General features: G+C 41.2%; 1 protein-coding gene across 1 annotated transcript in view; it reads left to right on the top strand.

The window, feature by feature from the left end:
• Positions 1–19,828, top strand: part of BCL2L13 (BCL2 like 13) — a 36,261-nt gene that overhangs the window by 5,407 nt on the left and 11,026 nt on the right. The window contains exons 3-6 of the mRNA XM_063395113.1: positions 8,069–8,179; positions 9,125–9,281; positions 11,238–11,307; positions 15,248–15,391. Coding sequence (XP_063251183.1) covers positions 8,069–8,179; positions 9,125–9,281; positions 11,238–11,307; positions 15,248–15,391 — 482 coding nt within the window. The remainder of the gene's footprint in view (positions 1–8,068; positions 8,180–9,124; positions 9,282–11,237; positions 11,308–15,247; positions 15,392–19,828) is intronic.

Consider the following 19,828-nt stretch of genomic DNA (forward strand, 5'->3'; position numbering starts at 1 on the left):
ATGTTCGGTGTAATGAATCTCTTGGTTTGTTCAGAAAAATGAATAACTTTCAACTGAAAGATGAGACAGGTTGATGGAAACAAAGCTATTTGTATGTAGATTACTGTTTTAATTTGAGCTCTGCCAGGGCTGGCTGGTGTTTAGGAAGCAAGTAAATGGTTTTAGGTGCTGTTTTGAGGCTAGGGGGATGGATATACATTACCTTTGTGCCATCATGAGAATTTCAGCCCATGCTTGCTATTTTTTTGGGACACAAGTGGCAGTAAGTAAGGGGTGAGGTGATGTTTACTGGCACAAACTGAGTGGTGTCTTGAGCAATCTCCTGTGCTAAATAGTTTTGCCCTATTACACTGAGGCTCCTGTTGTTGTCACTCAGTGCTGGTGCAGAGATGTGGCCTATGCTAGTTCTGGTTTTTTATTTATATATTTATGAGATGTCAAGGACTGCATGGAGTCAGATGTTTTCTTCCAGGACAGGTGTATGGATAAAAGAGGTTAAATAAATAAATAGAAGGCAGAAGAAGTTTGGTAGATTGTTTTTCAAATAAACCTAGGGGGTAAACCTGTTCTTTATTTTGTGGTGGCAAGCACTTAAGCAATGTTGTTTGTCAGGACTGCCTGGGTGACTTGTCACTTCTTAATGATGTTTTAGTCACTACTAGTTCTGTGATTCAGTATTTATTCTGATGAAAGGAGGACAAAAAACCCCCCCAAACCTCAGAGAAGTCTTCAGAATATTTTCTTCTCTTTGAACAATCATTTAAGAATGCATGTGCTGTCATTTACTGAACTTACCTGTCATGAAGTGAGAAATTCCTGAAAAGAAAAGATTATATCAAAGTTGTGACAGAATTGCTTTTCAGTTAGGCACTACATCATATCGCATATGCTGGTTATATTACATATAATTCATTAAATTAATGTTAGTATATTTAATGTGTAAAATTAATCTTACTATATTTAAGGTATGTTGGCTACTCCCACTTTGACTGCATCTGTGGTCCATGAAAGGAGAGGCACCTTAGCTGTTTGATAAAACCCTTTGTTGAAAAATGTGCTTATTTTAGCAATAACATCTCATTCTGAACATCCCACCCATTTCTAACTGGGCTGTAACTGGAAATGTATTGAGTACATATAAAGGTTCAATTTGTAAGAGTCTGTTTTGTTCTATAAATAGAAGGTTCAGAAAGGAAAATATTAGTCTTAAAGCTTTTTAAAAATAATTTGGCTGTAGTTACTTTTGAAGTATTTGCAAATTGAGGTGAAACCTTTAAACGATTCTCATTACTAAAACCTCTAACCTTTCAATCTGAATTACAGCAGTGTATCTAAAAAACTTTCTAAAGAGGAAGCTACAAATGCTTAGATGAAAATTTTTTAGTCACTTAAGAGGACTTTGCTTCTCAGATATTAGATGAGTTGGGTTATGTCACAGCAATCTGTAGTTGGATTTGCTACTAAAATAGTTTAAGGCATTCATACTTTACAACTTCTAAAAGGAAATCTTGCTGCTTGTCCCCACCTCATTCCCCAAACCAGTGACCACAATGTCTCCTCTCCTGGTCATATTTCAATTAATTAGGTCTCTCTTTCAGCGTTTTTGCTGCTTTCTGATAAAAGCCTCTGGATTAAGTAATTTTGCCTTACTTTTATTTTGCCGACTTGTTTCTCACTCGGTTTTGTAATGCTTGGAATGGACTTCAGGCTGTACTGAACTAAGCAAACGCTTCATCCTGCTGCTTCAGGTTTTGTCTCATTCTTTCCTAACTCACCTGGTGGTGGTGTTCTGCTTGCCATGCTTCTGAGAGGTTTCTTTTGTCTGCTAGCTACATTTTAAAAATCCTTTCTCCTACTTTTTCTCACCTTGCTTGTAATTAAGCAGCATTTGAGCTGCACTCCTGGGCTGTGTGTGGTTATTTCAGAGTGCTGTGTTGAGCAGTTTATACCCCGTGTGTGTCTCCTTGTTGTTTGGCACGTGGCTGATGCCTGCTTGCTGTAATCTGCAGTCCCCAGGAGGGGAGCACAGCCCACAGTGGATATTTCCTGCCCTGCCTAATGCACTGCTGGGAGCTCTCGGGGTGTTACAGACCCGAGTGTGAGCCGAGAAACCTGCTCAGAGCAAGAGAGATGGGACAGCTGGGAAAGGGAAATGAGCTGTTGTTGTCGGGAACCCCATTTGGTGACAGCCACAGGAGGGGTGACAACATTGCTTCCTGCTTGTCCGTGTGTTTTCCACGCTGTTGGTACAACACTTTGAGTGATCCCAAATTCCTTCCATTGTGGGTTTCTGTGGTGCTTCACAATGCTGGTCAGGAGTCTTCTACTCTATGGCTGAACACCAGTGATTTGTGGATTGAGAGGATTCCAATAAAAAACACCTGTCCTTAATCTTGTTTTGCTTTGATATGGTTATTGTGCTGACAGACCTTCCATGGGAAGCAAAGAAGGAGCAATTTTGCCTACTGCCCCTCTCCCTGTCCTCTCCTCCACTCCTGTATTTTGTGTTTCATTCATATGAGGCCTGACTGTGGTTTGCAGTACTTTCATTTATTTTTCTTAGATCCAAATAAGACTGTACTCCTGGTAAGTTTTCTGACTCATATTCAGTGTAGTGGGGGTATCCAGGAGGACAAGTTGAGCTTGCCCTGGTGGTGTTAACCTCCTTGTCTGCCCGAGTGGAGAGTGAGGGACTCCTCTAGAGGGCAGTTCAGCGCAGGATCCCAATCCCAGCCACCTTGTGTCACCCTCTGGAGGATCTTCTGCCTTTGCACTGCGTGTGTACAGAGCATGGGAGATGAGGAACAAAGGCACACGGGTGTTGTTAGGATTTCTGTATTTCCCTTGAGCCTCCTTCTGCTGCAGTTTCCCATATTTCAGTGAAGTTTCAACACTCCAGTTAAACTAGGAAGAGTATCTGGCAGGTCAAAAACACCCAACCAGAAAAGTGATCCTTCCCAGCAGGAGTGGTGCTATTTTATTCTGCCAGGACTTGTAGGAGAGATTGAATGCTTTTGTTTGTTCTCCTTCCTTCCCTCCTACCATCATCTGCCTCTGTTTTCCTACATTTTGTACTAGGTTTTTTTTTCTGGTGTATGTCTTTCTGTTTCAAAAACTGAGATAAGACTAAAACTTTAAGATAGGCTGCTAGGTTTCCAGTTAAAACTTCTCTGTTTTTTGCAGGCCTAATGTGCTTTGCAAGACTGATGGTTTTTGGAGGGTTTTTATTCAGTGAATAGAAAATTCAGAGAAATTACATAGAAAATTACATTGCATTGTCTCCCTTTGGGTCTCTTGGTTTTGTTGCAAGAAGGATGGCTTCAATTACAAGCACTGAAATCACTTCTGGCTTCAAGCAAATAAGGTTGATCTAAATCAACACCTGATGAGCGCTTGGAAATTTTTATTTTGTTATCTTCTTTTCAGCACAGGGACTAAAGAGAGCCATCCGTGGTATTCCAGACTCTTGAAAAAAAAGACAGTTTTACTGGACAAGCCAATCTTTTAACATTATTGCTCTATAGTGTTCTCTAATGGATTTTTTATAGTGTCTCCAGAGGTAAATCCTGCAAATTTAACTGGCCAGTGCTTTGAGAGATTTTCCTATTAGTTTTGCCAGAATAGTGGTTCTTCATAACAGTCCCTGCAGTTTATTTAAAGGAAAATCCATTAGCAGTAAATTCTGTTACTTTTTGGTAGGTTTTCAGGTAGGTGAATGTGAAAATCAGATAAATTGTAGAATACACAGAGTAACATCACCTGTGTAAATTGATGTGGTTTGAGGCCACAGGTGAGTACATGTATTAAAAATGTGTGGAAGCTCTCAGTTGTTTGTTTATGAGATTGTGGAGAGATGCTTTGTATTTTTTCAGAACTCTTGTCATACCTATAAGTACTGATTCAGACACAGAAAATTATTATTAACTACTGGAAAACATCTCCACTTTTCCCCCTGAAGTCACTCTCATTCCAGAAGCTTCCACTCTGCTGCAGTTGTTAGTATTATTAACTCTTCAAGTGAGTCAAAGTACTTTGATTTTGTCATTCAATGGATTTGTATTAGAAATGTTTCTTTGTATTTTACCAAGGAGTGAATTTTAATGTATTTCTCTTTTTTAATCTACTTCCCCATTGCTTGACACCATCCAGTGAGCTTGTGGCTACGAGAAATACTCTGAAGAAAAGTTGTTTTTCTGTGTTTTCCTTGACAGAGTGAAAAATCTTCAATCATCCCTTGGTTTACAGAGCATCTGAAAGATTTATAGTTAGTGCCATTACTGCACAGTGACATAGATTAGTCAAGAGGTGAGCAAGGTTTTGACACTTTCACAGTTTCCCTGTGGTCCATGCTATCCACAGTACTTTAATCCAGTTACTGCATTTATTATCTTTTTGGAATCACCCTATGAAGTGCTGTATGTTAGTGATTGAGCCTTTTTCCTGCTCTCCCACACACAGTACCTACTGTTGGCTTGTAGAAAACTGAGTGTTTTAGGTTGTTTTATCTTAGATCATGAACTTATTTGTTAGAAACCTTCATTTTGGGGAAAACAACTGTTTGGGCTGTAAAGATTCACACTGCAGGTCAGAGCAGTCCAGTTCATGCTAATAAGGGAGTTATTCCCTCGGCTGAGGCAAGGACAGGGAGTTTTTTGGGGTGTGAATTCCCACTTGATTGAGCCTCCTCTCTGCCTGCAAAAAAAAAAATTAGAATGCTAGTTGGCAATATCTTGTCTCTTTTTAATATTTTAGACATTTTCAGTTTCTTTTAAGCTGAGCCTTCTAATGGTTTACAAAGAGCTTCTTTTAAACATGTCTGAAATTGAGGGCTACATCTATGTGTGGCCACATCTATGTGTGGCAGTCCATGGCCTGGAGTTTGCTGGTGTAATGGATGTACTTTTCATTAAAGGAAACAGATTTTGTGTATCTTTGTCACTTCTCAGGCTTACAGTAATTTTAGAGTCTAGAGCTAATGTTTTAAAAAGTCTGAGATGTTAAAGAAATATTACAGTCATGCTGAAAGTAAATTTTTAAGTCACCTGTGCAGAAGTTAGTATAGAGACCTAGGAGAACTTGAAGATATTGCTGAATTAAAATTACAGGCATGAAAGAAAAAATCAGAAGCAATCTGTGACATCAGTGGTTTTCTTTTCCAATCATCCTTCATTCCCTTGAACTAAAAAGGCATCACATCTTTTCAGCCTCTCCTTATGGTTGCTGTTGTCCCTTGTTAGCTGAAGTTTTGGCTCAAGCACTGTAGAATGAGACGTGCAGACTCTGTAGCTCTGTGATGAATGACTTCCCATCCCTCCTCCTGGGATCAAACCTGGCAAACTGGTTAGTCTTGTGTTGTTACTGAGTTTCTAGAGCTTTACTGAAATATTACATTTATTTCGTAGTCTGATGCTCCCTGATGCCGTGCTTGACAGACTTCCAGAACACATCTTCCTCTACTTTTTAGGCTCCTTCCAAATACCTGAACCCCAAAATCTTAACAGGAACATAATTGTGCCAAAGTGAACCTTTATTCCATAAATAGAAAGTAGAATGCACTAACTTGGTTGTGTAAGAACACGTAACAGAGGTTTGTTGTGCCTCTGGGTTGGGAAGAAGCCATGCAGAGCTGGTTTACCAAAAGCCCAGAAGAGGCAAGTGCATTTCTTGAGCACAGAAAAGCATTCAATGCTCGTGGCTCTTACATACACTATTTCCTGTGTGACCATTTGCATCTTTGATAATGAAAATATATTCTCATCTAAAATAAGCTGGGTTTACTGTTTTCCTCTGCCTGTTTGTGGCTTGCAAGTTGGCTAATTGAGAAAAGACACCCCTCACTTAGGAGTTTTGCTGCTGATGTTCTCCAGTGCTGTGTGTAGTGTTTGTTGGTAGCAGTCAATATCCAGGAGATGCAGAAAGCTGAAATCTCTCCTTTATTAGGGCAATGAACAGTGCAGAGTCACTGCTCTGGGAGGGGTAGGGTTTTGATGTTCTGGCATGACTGAACAGTCAGGTGCTCCCAGAATCAGCAGCTGCTGCAAAGTAGTGGGTGTTAGGAGACGGAAACCATTGACTGCAGCGCTGGTTATCTAAACAGCTCTTTTGTCCGCTGGCAGCACTGGAATTCCTCTTCCTTCCATTTTCCGGGTGACCTCTTATCCAGTATGACAGCTTGTCACGGGTGATCAGTGTCACAGCAGCCGTGAGAGCGGGGGCTCCTCTGTCCCCCCACACGGGGAGGGCACAGCTCCACACAGGGCTGGCACTGCACACACTTGTTACACTTGGCTCTGCTTCAGCTCTCCAAAGGAACAACTGACAGGGGCTGACAGGGGCATTCACCAAAGGGAGAATTTGCTCCTCTCTGGAATTTATTACTCAGGATGGCAAAGAGGCACTGCTTGGGAAGGGATTTAAGAAGCTAAGTAAAGTTATTCTGAACATGTGTGGTGAAGTCAAATGGAATTAAACTGGCTATCATTTGTTCTTTTAGACTGGTCACAGAAATATATGAAAACATTTTATGCTGACTTAAGCATACATTTGTTTAGAGGGATTCTTGCACTGAGTTTTTAAGCATTAACACGTTCAGTGGTTGATAGTGTGGATTTTTAACATATTTTTCAATTGTAGGAGACCTTGAAAGCTTATTGTTTGGTGGTTTTTTAAATACAGAAAATTCACAGGGTACTTCACTAGTGTGTAGTTAATTACACATCTGTGTGTAATGTTAAGTGCTTTTACGGTTTTCAGACACTTTTAAGAAATTCAGTGATTATATGTTTCCATCGTGGAAGAAAAGGGAAGGCAAGACACACACTTAAAGTGAGTTCACAGTAGAGAATCAAACCAAAGAAAACAGGCTATAAAGCTGTCATTCACGAGACCACCAAATTATGGTTTAGTGCCTTCAAAACAGGAATGAAAAAAGACGTGCCACAAAGCTCCACTGAATGTTACAAGACTTAGCTCAAGATCTGGATGTGAAATGAGAGTGATAAGGAAATTGAGTCAGATAATATCAACATTACGGATACAAATCCTTCCCTTTTTGTTTTCTTCCAGTGAGTGGAGAATGTCTGTGGAGTAGAACATGGCCTGGATCTCTAGGTAGAACTGTAGCTTTTGGTGTAGTGCAGAAAGGGTGAGAAATTCAAATGTCCTGAATACCTGGGTTTGTTTGGAAACAGTTTTGTGTCTCTTGGCACAGCATGATGATTAAGATGATTGAGAGTCTGTGTAACCCTGACTGATGTGGCTGGAACAACCTTTTGTTACCAGTATCTGGAGTCAGCACACAGAAAATGTACTTGTGATCCCAAATCATGGCATTCTTCTGGGGATATATAGCCATTTCAAATTCCTACATTTCTTGGCTAGGAGAGGACTGACAATTGTGAGGTTCTTTGCCTCTACTCTTACTTGTGAACCCAGTGTTAAATTGTGGCCTGTAGACTCCTCATGAGCAGGCAGATGATGCACAGTTCACAGGTTTCTTCATTAATGTCATTGCGTAGTTGCTCTGAAAATGTGGTAGATTTTGCAGGCATCAATATAAATGTGGCTACTAAAAATCAAGGTTATGCCAGTCTGCTTTGTTTTAGTGTAGTTTGATAATAAGTGTATTAGAAATAATGGCTGATTGTTTATGTGCCTTGGTTTGATTTTGGTCTTAAATTGAAGATGTTGCTTTTAAAGTTCCTATGTATTTTGTTTGTAGCCTTACAGTTTGGTGTGGTTTTTTGGGGGGTTTTTTTGTGTGTGTGTTTTTTGTGGTTTGTTTGTTGTTGTTTGTGGGGTTTTTTGGTTTGGTTTGGTTTTTGTGGTTTTTAAAAAAAAAAATTAAAGCAGCAGTTCTACCTTGAAAATGCCTGGAAGTTTATCTGTTTCTGGGTTCGTGGAATAAAACTTGTAATAAGCCCTCCCGAGGGATCATACTTGTTGCTGTCTGAAATTGAACTTTCACCTCAAATTCCTTTATACTTAATATTTCAACATTATGTTCCATTATCTACCTTGTTTGAAATATAAATTAAAACATTTGAATGATTTCCTTGGTTTCTTTCAGGGACTCAACAACAGCTTATAGCACAACATGCTCTGGAGAAAGAGGCTTTGGAGAAGCTTAAGACAGAAATCGAGGAGGAGCTAAAACATCTTGATGAAGAAATCTTGGAAGGTGCTCTTCAGCTTTTCCCGTTTCAATCCATAGTCTCTATGCACTGTAATGGTGGTTAATTTGTAACAGGTACTCCAGTTAAAGAGATTTTTGAATACGTTGAATCTCTTTATTCTCTTCCCCCCACGAGATTTGTACACATTGCCACATGGAGTAAAATAGTTAAACATTACCATTTGGAGTGGTGGAGCCTGGCCAAAGCAAACAACTGGATGACATTTAATAGGCTGCTATAAATAATGAAAAGTAAACAGCCCTTAAGCTGCTGCACTTGATGGCAGAAGTCCTCAGGAGTTAATATTTCAAGGAGTGTGGACCTGAGCTGTCAGATTTCTCCCTTCCACCAGGTTTATTTTTTGTGATGTTCTTTGACCTGTAGATGTGGCTTTTGTAGGACTCCCAAGGCAAGGAATGATTTCAAAGCCATCTTTGCTTTGCATGTGCATTGCAAATCAGAAGTCTGAAATAGAAACACTCTAGAGCTGTTCAAGTTCATTCATATGGAGCTTTCTTAGAAGTTTTAGACTGAGAAGGAAAAGGTTATGTGAACAAAATAATATTTAAAAAACCCTATACTCTAGTACTGCTGCAGAGATGTCCATGTGTGGGCAATATGTGAAAAGAGGCTCTTCTGCTGCTCCATCAGGGCTGGCATCAGCTGTAAATGGGAGAACAGCTGCACAGTCAGCAAACTTGCTGGTTAGGATGCAATTGGGAAACGAGCTGCTGGGAAAATGCAGCCCAAAGTCATCTCTGCCTTGTAAGCAGCACTTTCAGAATGTATTTGGACATTTTTTACTATGATTTGTTCGTTGCATGCTTTGACTACAGTGCTGTGATTTTTTTTGTCCCTCATGTAACCTGTGTAAACTGCTAGGATAAGGAACCTGAGACTGTTGATGTTCTTGTGTGAATCTGTTTTATTTTGGTGCCTTCTTCTCTCAGCGTTTACCACTACGGGGTTTGACTGCCACACTTCCCCAGTGTTCAGCCCTGCCAATCCAGAGAGCTCAATAGAAGATTGCCTGGCTCATCTGGGCGAGAAAGTGTCCCAGGAGCTGAAGGAGCATCTGCACAAAGCACTGCAGAGCTTGCTCAGCAAGTGAGTTTCCATTTGTATTTTCAAAGGTGTTTCCTTTTGCTGAAATGGTCAAGTTGGGACTGCATCTTTTATTGCATTTCTTTCTTTTTCAATCTTCCTTTATCTGGCTGGGGTTTTGTTTTGGGTTTGTTTTGCGGTGTAATGTGCAAATACTTCTTTGTGGTATTTGCCTTTGCAGCAATGTGAGTTCTAATTTTTTTTTCTAAGCTTTTGTTACTGAATTTCTGAGGCTGTTTCAAGCAGTTTGAGTTGCTGGTGAAGCTGGCAGCTGCGATTTCCAGTTTCATGATTGCTGGGCTGTAGCCACATTAATGTCTTTAGAGAGGAGCTGAAGGTTTGTTTGTGGTCATGATGAGTGGGAGAGTTTCCCTGAGAGGGTGGTAGCTAAAACCTTGTGAGCACCCTTCATGTACACATCTGAAGCAGATGTGGGCCCCTGGGTAACCTTGGAGCCTTAACAGCTGTCCTGCCAGTTCAAGCTTATTGTCTAAATAGCACTTGGCATGCTAGGGTCTTAATTAACGTCTTTGCAAATTGATACAATTGTTGGAGTTGCGTGGTTTTCTGTTACAAATTACCAGCCTGAAATTTAATGGAGTCAAATAAACTGCTCGAGGCTTTTCTGAGTGACCTCCAGAATGTGTTGGTACCAGAGCTGGAGTTGGAAGGTGCTGCTTTAGGAGGAGTTGCATAAATGCAGCCCTGCATTTCAGTGGTTCTAGGTTCAATATCTGGTGGTTCTGATATTCTGGTGTTCTAGGCTGGCTGTGTTTTCTATAGGAAAATATTTGCTTTCTAAGTAATGTTTATATACATACATAGAGTCAGAAATGCCTGTGAAACCATGTTGCCTTTTTCTAAGGCAAACTAGAATTACTGTTTAATCTCTTGATAATATCCTTCCTGCAGCTGTTCCTGCTCTTCTCATCCCACTGATTGATTTAGATTTGGTTTTGAAGAATTAATGTGCCAAGGAAGTCAAGAGAGTGCCCTTAAAATGACAAACCCAAATTACGTTTTCCCCACTGTGCTTTAACTCTGTGTTTTCCCCCCTGTGCTAGTGTGGTGCTGTTTGATGCAATACTCACTAATTTGGCTGATATTTCCCTGCCCTCTGACGTGCATATAAACAATGTTGGGGTGCAGCAGGCTGTCAGATCACCACAGGTTCCTGGAGTTCCATAAGCAGTTTCTGTCCAGTGCCAATTAGCACTATTCCCATTAAATGAAGTCTGAACTTGCCTTTTGTAGTAATCTGGCTGAGGATAGCTGCTTTTGAAGCAGCATCTTCTGCTGTCACTTGGCAGAAGGCCTTTGCTGTTATTGACTCTTAGAGGCCAAATGATCTTGGAGGAAAGAGTATGGAGGAGAGGAGTTTCATCATCCCAATTCAGAGGAGCAGAGATGGGATAAATCTAGAATAGAAGTTACTACTGAAGTATTAAGGGGTTTTGTGATCAAAAGGGCTGTTCTTGCAAATAAAGGTTTCAATTCTTAACATAATGCTAATGCAGTCAGTCTGTGTTAGTCCACAGCTTGTATTGTTTACAGAATTTTACTCTGCATTGGCCTCTAGCTCAGGTATTAATTTCTTAGTGGAATTTTCTGTCTTTAAAATCTTAGATTATTGAAAAAAACCATATGCAAGAGCTTAAAAACTTTCTTGCATATCAGAGAACCTACTTATCTAATGTCTTTTAAGCTGTAGAGTATGAAATTATTAGGAAATTCACTTAACCAGTTATATCAAAGTGTGTAAGGTGGGAGAAAAGTGAATCCTTCCTAACCATGCTGGTGCTGATGTTTTATGTCTGAAACACAAGACTCGTTAGCTGTTGAAAATTACTTGCTGTAATACATGTGAAAATATTTTGTTCTCTAGAAACCGAGAGCTTTCTTTCATTCACCTTCTTTTGTTTCCTTTTCTAACTTTCAGTGTTGGTTTAACTTCTGCAGGCCGGTGACGTATCAGGAGTACCGGGAGCGCACGCAGGAGGCAGCTGCTCATGCCAGTGGGTGGAACAAGGTACCAGAGCAGTGACTTGCACTGGGATGTGTCTCCTGTCTCTTTAATGTCTGTATTGTTTGTACTGGGTGCAGTTGTGCTTCACAGAGGGCCAAGGATAGCAAGAACTTGGTTTTAGTATGAAATAAATGGCACTCTCAGAGTGATAGATATGCACGTAGTGGGTAGTTTGATAGATAATTTAGCTACAAGTAACTGAATGGAAGTGTTAGGTCAACCTTCCTTAGTTTGGTCAAATGGAAAGTTAGACATGTTGCTTGACTTATTTTTTTTTCCACTCCCTAGACAGGTTAATTCCTGCAGCAGTTCTGGAGCAAAATCTGAGACAGTTTTTTCATAATACTTCTCTACTCTTTCCCTCCTCCAATGCCAGGTTTAAAATAGATATAAAAAAGAGTGCTGAACATGGTGAAAATAAAAATTGACAGTATCCTCATGATATTTAAATTGTTCAGAAAACGTAGGGATGGTGTTCCTACCTGTTTTCAAAAGCAGTTATCTCAAATGGTAGGAATCTTCTTTTTTAAGCAAAATGCAAGTCCATAAATGAATTATCTTAAAATACTTTTAATGTAGAATGAGTAGATTACTCCTCCCAGATTCATCTTTCATTAATCATTCAAATTAATTACCTTAATCATTCTCTAATGGGTTCAGTGGGCATCAAAAACAGAATGAAAGAACAAAGTAACTACTTGTAATTTAATCACAATTTGAGGATTAAAATACAGACTTAAATTTAAAATAGAACAAGAAATGTTTTCCCCCCTCTACATTTTTTTTAGGAAGACTTTTCCCTGAGTAGATTTCCCTGTTTACTTCAGAAACTGTTCCTCTAACCAAGGGTGTGGGCACTTGTAAAGCAGTTTAATAAACACTGCATGACAAGTCACTGCCCATGGCTCCAGCAATTATCATTGCTTTATGTGTGCGCTCTTTCAATTTGTCATCTTGTGATTCACAGCGTTTTGGTTTAAACAGCCATGAAATACGATTATGAGGAAGGTGGCTTAAGCTAGCACATTTCACTCTTCATCTGGTGGAAGCTAAAACCAAGCATAAAACCAAGCACAAAACCAAGCATAAAACCAAGCACAAAACCAAGCACAAAACCAATCACTGTGGCTCAGCTGGCAAGGGAGGAGGTGCTGGGGCTTCCCAGGTCAATGTGCTCTGGGTGCCCACCTCCTGCAGCTGCAGCCCTGGGTGGGTGCATGGGCTGCTTTGGGGGCTTGTGATCATTGCTGCTGCATTCCTGCAGCTCCTGGATTTCAGTTCCCTTCAGCCTGTGGTGGAGAGCATCGTCCAGGACATCTCTGTCATCAGCTCTGCTTGCCCGTAACGTTTGTTGCTACAAAACACAGTCCAAAAGCAAAGCAGAGTGGAAAGTTTGTACCCCAGCACAGCATCTGTTTGTATTGTTTTTGTGGTAGCTCGGAGCTCCAGGAATGCCCAGCAGTTCCTTCAATAATCTTTGTTCTGAGGAGATGGAATACGTTTGTGTTGGTTTCATTTCCTTTTAATTTCCTTTATCATCTTAATCAGAATTGTGTTTTATAACAGAGGAAATCTAGATACCTTTCCTGCCATCTCAGCTCAGCTTAATTTTTACTCTAAAGAAGCTGTTAGAAAAACATACTGATGTTGAATTCTATAAAGGAAAAGGGTCATCTTTTATTTGAAATAAGGCTTTCATTTAAAACAAACAAACCAACAAAAAAACCCATACTAAATTCCAAACCACCTCAGACCAGGCAAATTGAATTTCTATAATAAAATGAACATAATAAAAAAAATTTAAGTACTCTGTTGCTGAGTTTTTTATACTTTTTGCTTAAAACTGAATATTATATACATATATCCAAAATGCATAATCCCACTGTTGTGCAACATCTGAAAAGATAACAGATATTGTTATTGAGAGCCAGTTGAACTGGTGAGTAGGGTGGCAATCTTAGTGTCTCATTCTTACTGATTAATGGGGGCAAAGAATAATGCAACAAAAATATAAGAAATAATCATGTGAAGAATTAGATTGATTTTGAGTTGAAAGAAGAGTCAAAGGGTACACAGAACTGCAATAATTTTGGATATAGCTTCCTCAAAAAAATACAGCTTTCCCAAAGCCTCTGAACTTTCTTTGTGGTTTTTTTGTGTACATTTAAATTTGTGATATTGTACAGTGGATACTGCAATAGTGTAGTGAACACAAGTGTTTCATTTACACAATCAGCTACCTTCTGATAGTAAAGTGGGTTTTACAATGATTCCCAAGCAGCCTTTCCTTGCCTTTGTGTCTCTTGCCTTCAGCTTACAGTAAATGTCAGATATTTTGAGATCTCAGTGTTCATGCTGCTGTAGAGTTACGTGGGTGTGCCCAAAGCCTCTGAGAAATGCCTAGCCTTGACAGCTTGGGGCTTTTTGATCCAAAAAGATTGAAGCATCCTCTTGACAGCTCATCTTGACCTGCTCCTCATATCTGTGCACTGTGATCTTGCACCTCTTCTGCCTCTGAGTTGAGATTAATTGCAAGAAGCCCAAAAACTCCAACACTTTTAAAATTCAAACACTTTTAAACTTCTGGTACCATGACATCCTAGAGATGTGTTATCAGTTACCAGTGTTACATGTTCATCACAGAACAACAGTGCTGTAACCTGTCTGCCACAGTCTTTGTTAATCAGCTGGAGCATCTTAAATTTATCAGATTATGGGCATTTTTAGGCCCTGTCTGGTTTTAGTAGTCAATCTCAGTGTGATGCCACCATGAATTCAGTACAAATCTCATTTTCAGCTTACTTTGCTTACTCATCTTCCTCCAGCTTTGCACCCTAAGGTGTGAGTTCTGGTAATAATAGTCCAGTGTATTTACAGAAAGGATGACCAGGCTGATGAGGGAAGAGTCTGGAAAAGGAAAGAGGCATTAGAAGTTGAGTATGAGCAGTAGCAGAGCCTTCATCCCCCTTGTGCAGCTGCAAACAGCATTCCAGTCTGCACAGTGAACAGATGTGTAGTGCAGTTGCCTCAATTAAAATGCAGTAAAACAAATACTTTTCTCTTGTGTCATAATGATGCTTTTTCAGATGCTAACAATTTCAGTTCATACCAGTTTCCCGACCTTGGCAAGGTGCTGCAAATAAACATTGCCCAGAGGGTCACTGGCATGCTCTAGGAGAATAAGTTTAGAGTTTAAAAGTTCAACTACATGTTGTTTAAGTAAACAAAAACATCATTTCAGAAGGAAGTGTCTAGAACCATATACTGAGAAGGAGGTGGATTCACAGTCTTGCATCTTCCAGAGCAATTTAGGTTCACTCAGTTAAAAGGTTTCTAAAGAGGAATGGGAGTAGGAAATGAGGGAGGAAGATCTCTCTGTGCTAAATTTGGCATCAGAGGGAGAGTTTGACATGGAAAGGGCTTTGTGCTTGTCATTTTAAACATGTTTGTGGTGTTATGCTGCTGGGTGGAGGTGTTTGTTTCTGTCCTGCCTCAAAGGCAAGTGTGATCTCCTAAAGAGACTGCCTGGTGCATGTTCCTGTTCAGGAATGGGTGTGAGTTTGCTGTTTGCATTTGGATGCACATCCCTTCATGCTATTTGTGATGTTATGTCTTCCCACTTCTGGGGTAGCAAGTTCTGGACCTCCTTCTCTACCTGAACCCTGTGTTGGGAAAAAAGTGGGGCTTAAGAAAACCCTGCAGTGGTGTTCTGTGGAATTCTCAAGTGAGACTGCAGGGTTTTGCTTACCAGATTAAGCGCTTCTTTTTTAATGCATTTGATTTTGTGTTTGCCTTGTGTCTTCTCAGAAATGAAGTGTATAGTCCCTGGTATATTTAGACTTGAAGATTCAGACTTTTTCTGGGGACACATGAATTCTGTTCTAGCTGCACAGTAGTATTGATAATGCTTTCTGTATTTACTCACAACTCTTGTCTTTTGAAGGTCTTGGTGCCCCTGGTTCTGTTACAACAATTTCTGATGGAGCTGACCAGACAGGGCCAGGAGCCACTGAGTGCCCTTGTGAACTTTGGAGTGACATATCTAGAAGATTATTCTGCAGATTATATCATTCAACAAGGAGGATGGGTAAGAAGAGCTCATTTCTAAGTGTGATCCTAGTAGGAGTGAAAGCTAAGAGGGGTTGCTAGAAGTAAGCCAGATGCAAGAAGGAATGACTCAGAAAAAGAAATAAAAATAATAATCAGGAGGTCAGGACCAGAAAGGGATCTTGGGCAGTCATCTATTTCTGAATAGAACTGACTTTCACCCATTCATTTCTGATGTTGATATTAAAGACCTGTGTGACTGGAGTCCACAGTTTGCCCAGGCAGTCTGTTCCAGTTCTCTGCATGTCTGATTTGTTGGATTGCTGTTGAAATTGAAGAGGCCCCTAGGTGTCAGATAACAATTAATTTTCATACTGTGTGTGTTAAGGTGCTAGCTAATTTGTTGCAGTATGGTGAGTTTTTAATATATGTTAATATACGTGGAGCGCTGCATTTGGAAGCAGACACCCGTAACAAGAGGTGATATGCCTGAGAGGCTCCTCTTTTTAATGGTATCTTCACCCTCTGGTGACTGCTGGGAAAGGTATATGGATTTTTTCCTTCTCTTAAATTTCAGAGTTTCTTAGCAGATAAGTAACTGGGGAGCACTTCATAGAGAAATGTCAATAAGTACTAATTTATTTTTATAATAAGTGATAAGATAGCTAATGCATATTAGAGTTTATAGCTGTATAGTAACATGCATAGAATAAGCAATCAGGATTTCTGTGTGCTGCATTTTTCCTGGTAGAAATCTTTAATTCATGGTAACCAGTGTTCCTGAGTCATGGCGTGCTGAGAGTTTCATTTAGAAATACTTCAGAAAGGCAGCTCACAGCTGATGAGCTGGGTCTTGAGGGCTGAGCCTAAGATTGCAGGGTTTGGGAAGAATGCCAGATTTGAATGGAATTAATCTGGGATTTGTGAAATGGCTCCAGCAAGCTGACTTATTCTAAAAAGAAAAGCTGTTCAGGGAAACCCAGTGATAAAAAAGTACCAGTAGGAAAAATCTCATTCAGAAGCTTCTCGTATTTCAAGAGTTTACCTGAGGGTTTTTTTGGAAGAGCAGCTTGTTCCAGAATTTGTGCACGTCTGCACCTCCTTTACCCGTTCCCTTCCTGGCAGCTGTGGCGAGCAGCTCTCCAGGCCTGCGGGAGGGATTGTTTGTCTGTAATGGACAGAAGCACTAACAGCACGCAGCCAAATGACCTGAGGTCATTTGATAAATGCACTCATATCTCAAGGTATTTTCATTCCAGGGCAGGCCCTTACTTGCAGCTTTTAGACAGATCAATGTTAGTACTGTTTTGGCTTTCTTCTGTTTTTTGACCTCCAAAAGGGCTGTGCTGTGTTCTCCAGCCCCTTTTTGAGGCCTGCTGTAAACACACTTCACAGACATCAAAGCTTCTGCAAAGCAGCAGCTTTCCTGCCCGGCCTGCCAGGGAGGGCTGTGCTCTGTGTTTGGGTGGCTGTGTGTGGATGCACAGAGCTGGGTGGGGGTGTCCAGCGGGCTCCCAGCCTGTCTGTGCACATCCAGCCAGGCAGAAAATCAGACTGACACGGGCAGTGCAGCAACAAGGCAGAGCTATTTTTGAAACAGCACAAGAGGCGAGGAGAGAGACAAGGTGATGAAAATCCTTTCCAGATGAATTAATGTAGCTGCACTAACCTTTGTGACTTGCTCTGGGGATGGGCTTGGAGACCCACTGGACATGTGGTTTTTTGTGGAGGAAGGGAATATATATGGTTATATTGTATTTCTTCCTCCCTGTAAGGAAAGGCTTCATTTTCACCCTGTGGCGTGTTTCTGGGTTTGTTCCGGCGCTGTGGGATGGCAGTGCTGGGAGCAGGGCGCGGGGCCAGGATGGCAGAGGTTGTGCTCTGAGAAGGGCAAGAGGAGCCTGGCAGGCTGGTAGCCACACAGAAGCGTTGGAGTGTTTGCATTTTTTAAGATAAGCATCTGCCACAGGGGCTCTGTGTGCCGGATCAAGTTGTCAGTAATAATTTGCTTGAGCCGTAAGGGCAATGTGTAAACCTGGGAGTTTCCAGTGACTCATGTTGCTGTGACAGTAAGAGGTTCCATTTTTGTGTTATTTTGGAGCTGTATGAAGTTAGGTCTTTCCTGCAGCTGCTAAGAGCTTGCTTAGAAGTGAGATGCAAGAATAGCCTGTCTGGATTTCTGTGGATCTGGAGCAGAGGAGAGCTTCACAGGAGTCAGCTTTTCAGGGGCAGACCTGAAAAGCTCTGTAGTGTCTCTGGTGCTGTCTCATCCCTTGGCACCATGTAATTTGGGATCTTCCCCAATTTTTGGATTGGAGTCAACCTTTGCCAGGAGGGGAGCAGCCAGTCCAAGGTAAGGGGTCAGCTGAGCCCTTGCTGCGCCTCGCTGCGGCTCTGTGGAGTCAGAGTTGCACAGAGCTGTGTCATCCATTTGCTGCATCATTCTGTGCAGCCACGATGCGGCTGCAAGAGCTCCCAGGGTTCTGCATGCCTGCAGAACTCGAGGTTCCCTTGGGAGCTCAGGAGGCGTGCAGGTCCAGGAAAGCATCTGACTGAGGATGGTAGACAGCTAACTAGAAGCAGAATTTCCAGCTCAAGGGAATAAACGTTTACAAACTGGGTAGCTGTGCAGCAGCAGCAGATTTCAAGAAACTGGCATGGCTTGTGGGAAATGAGAAATTTGATATGCTGGAGGATGACAAGCTGCTTTTTGATTTTCCGTGCCAGTCCCACAGAGATGTGGTGCTGAAATGGTGTGTTCAAACAATGAGGGCTCCCCTCCCATTCCCCTTCAGGCATTAAAATTGCTGACTTTTGATGGGCCTGGGATGTACTGGTGGGTTGGTTGGGTTGGTGAAGGAATGGCTGGCATAGTCTCATGTTCCCTCTTTCACTAATTGCTGTGACAGATTTGGCTGCAACTCTTGCATTTACGTGTTTGACTCTTAAGTTTTAGTACCACCTCTCTTTTGGAGCAAAAAGCGTGCTGGGCATTCCAGGTTCTCTAAACAGGCACCTGTGGGGATACACATTCCTTCCTCCTGACTAGTAGGTCCCCTGGTCCTACTAAGACTTTCTTCCTTTATTATCTTGAGCATTGCAAAACAACACCCAGCTGGATTTACACGTAGCTTTGTTCTTTCCTTTCCTAAAAGCAATGTTAGGGCTCAGCAAACAGACGAGCAGTGTGCACATGCTGTCCCCACCCCTTTCCTCTTCTCCCCACCCCTTCCCTCATCTCTCCTCCCTTCTCTCCTCCTACCTCCCCTGCCTTTTTGCTCTCTGACTTCTCCTGGGCTGTGCTGCTGCATCAGAAGCAATTCTTGGTCTCCTGGAAAAGTGCACAGTAAGACCACTCAGTTGGTAAGGATTTTTTTCCCTCTTCCTTTCCCACCCCTCCCCAAATAATTTATTTCTTCTTAAGTTCTGCAGATCCTGTTTTCCATGGTTAGATGTCATCTTTGTAGAAGTATCTGGGAATGTCTGTAAGGAGGAAAGAGTGTAAGTTTTCTTGGAAACTAGCTGCTTTTTTTTTCTCTCAGGTTCCCATTCCCTCTGCTTTTCCCTTGTTTGAACCTTTTTCTCAGAATGCAGTTTAATAACCTTTCTTCTCAGCACAAGCCTGGGAATTATATTTGTGACCCGTGGCAGAAATTGTCTCTGCCTTCCCAGGGGTCTTCTCTTATTCAGTTCAGACCTCGATTTGCATTTAACTAATTAACTGCCCGTGTTGAAGGGAATAAAAGTAAATTTGCTTGAAATCTACACAGTGTTTACAGTTTCCTATCTCAGCCTTAGAGGAGTTGTTTTCTCTGTGTCTCCAGTGTTTTGTCTCGGGCTTTGCAGCTGGTTTAGTTGTTTTCTTTGCTGCTGGTGAATGAATAATACCAATATCAGAGAGTGGTAACAGTCTGGAGGAGACAGAGAGTTAAGAGGCAATTGTTATCCAAGGGAAGCGAGGTGGTCATTTTGTGCTTTCAGAGATGAAAATCTCCTCCTGCAGCAGCCCAGGTGTCTGCCCTGGGAATGACAATGCAAAATAGAGAGAAGTTTAATGTGGCAGAGAGGCAAGAAAGGACAGCCTAGTTAGAGGAGTCCTAGAAAGGAGTTTTCCTTTCAGAATTTATGCTTTTATCATGGAGTACTGCAGCAAAGTAACTTCTTTGGTACAGTAAGAGATTTTTTTTAATTTTTAGGCACTGTGGCTGAAGAAGGACATTAAATAGTAAAGGAGCAACAAGATCTCCTTTCTCTTTAATGTTTCAACAGCTTCAAATCTGAATAAGTGGACTATAAATAACTGAATTTACCTCATTTTAAACCCATAAGACTGAAACTTTAGGGATGTTGCTTTGTGCTGACTCTTCTGCAGGTTGTGGAGGTTATGTTGGAAGGCAGGGATGGAAGAGGATCATTTCTGCAGGCTGTTCTAGTGAAAGCATTCCTGGAAGGGAGTGAGAGCAGTGGCTGCAATATC

Source organism: Prinia subflava, chromosome 4 (assembly GCF_021018805.1).
Source record: "Prinia subflava isolate CZ2003 ecotype Zambia chromosome 4, Cam_Psub_1.2, whole genome shotgun sequence".
Classification (NCBI taxonomy): domain Eukaryota; kingdom Metazoa; phylum Chordata; class Aves; order Passeriformes; family Cisticolidae; genus Prinia; species Prinia subflava.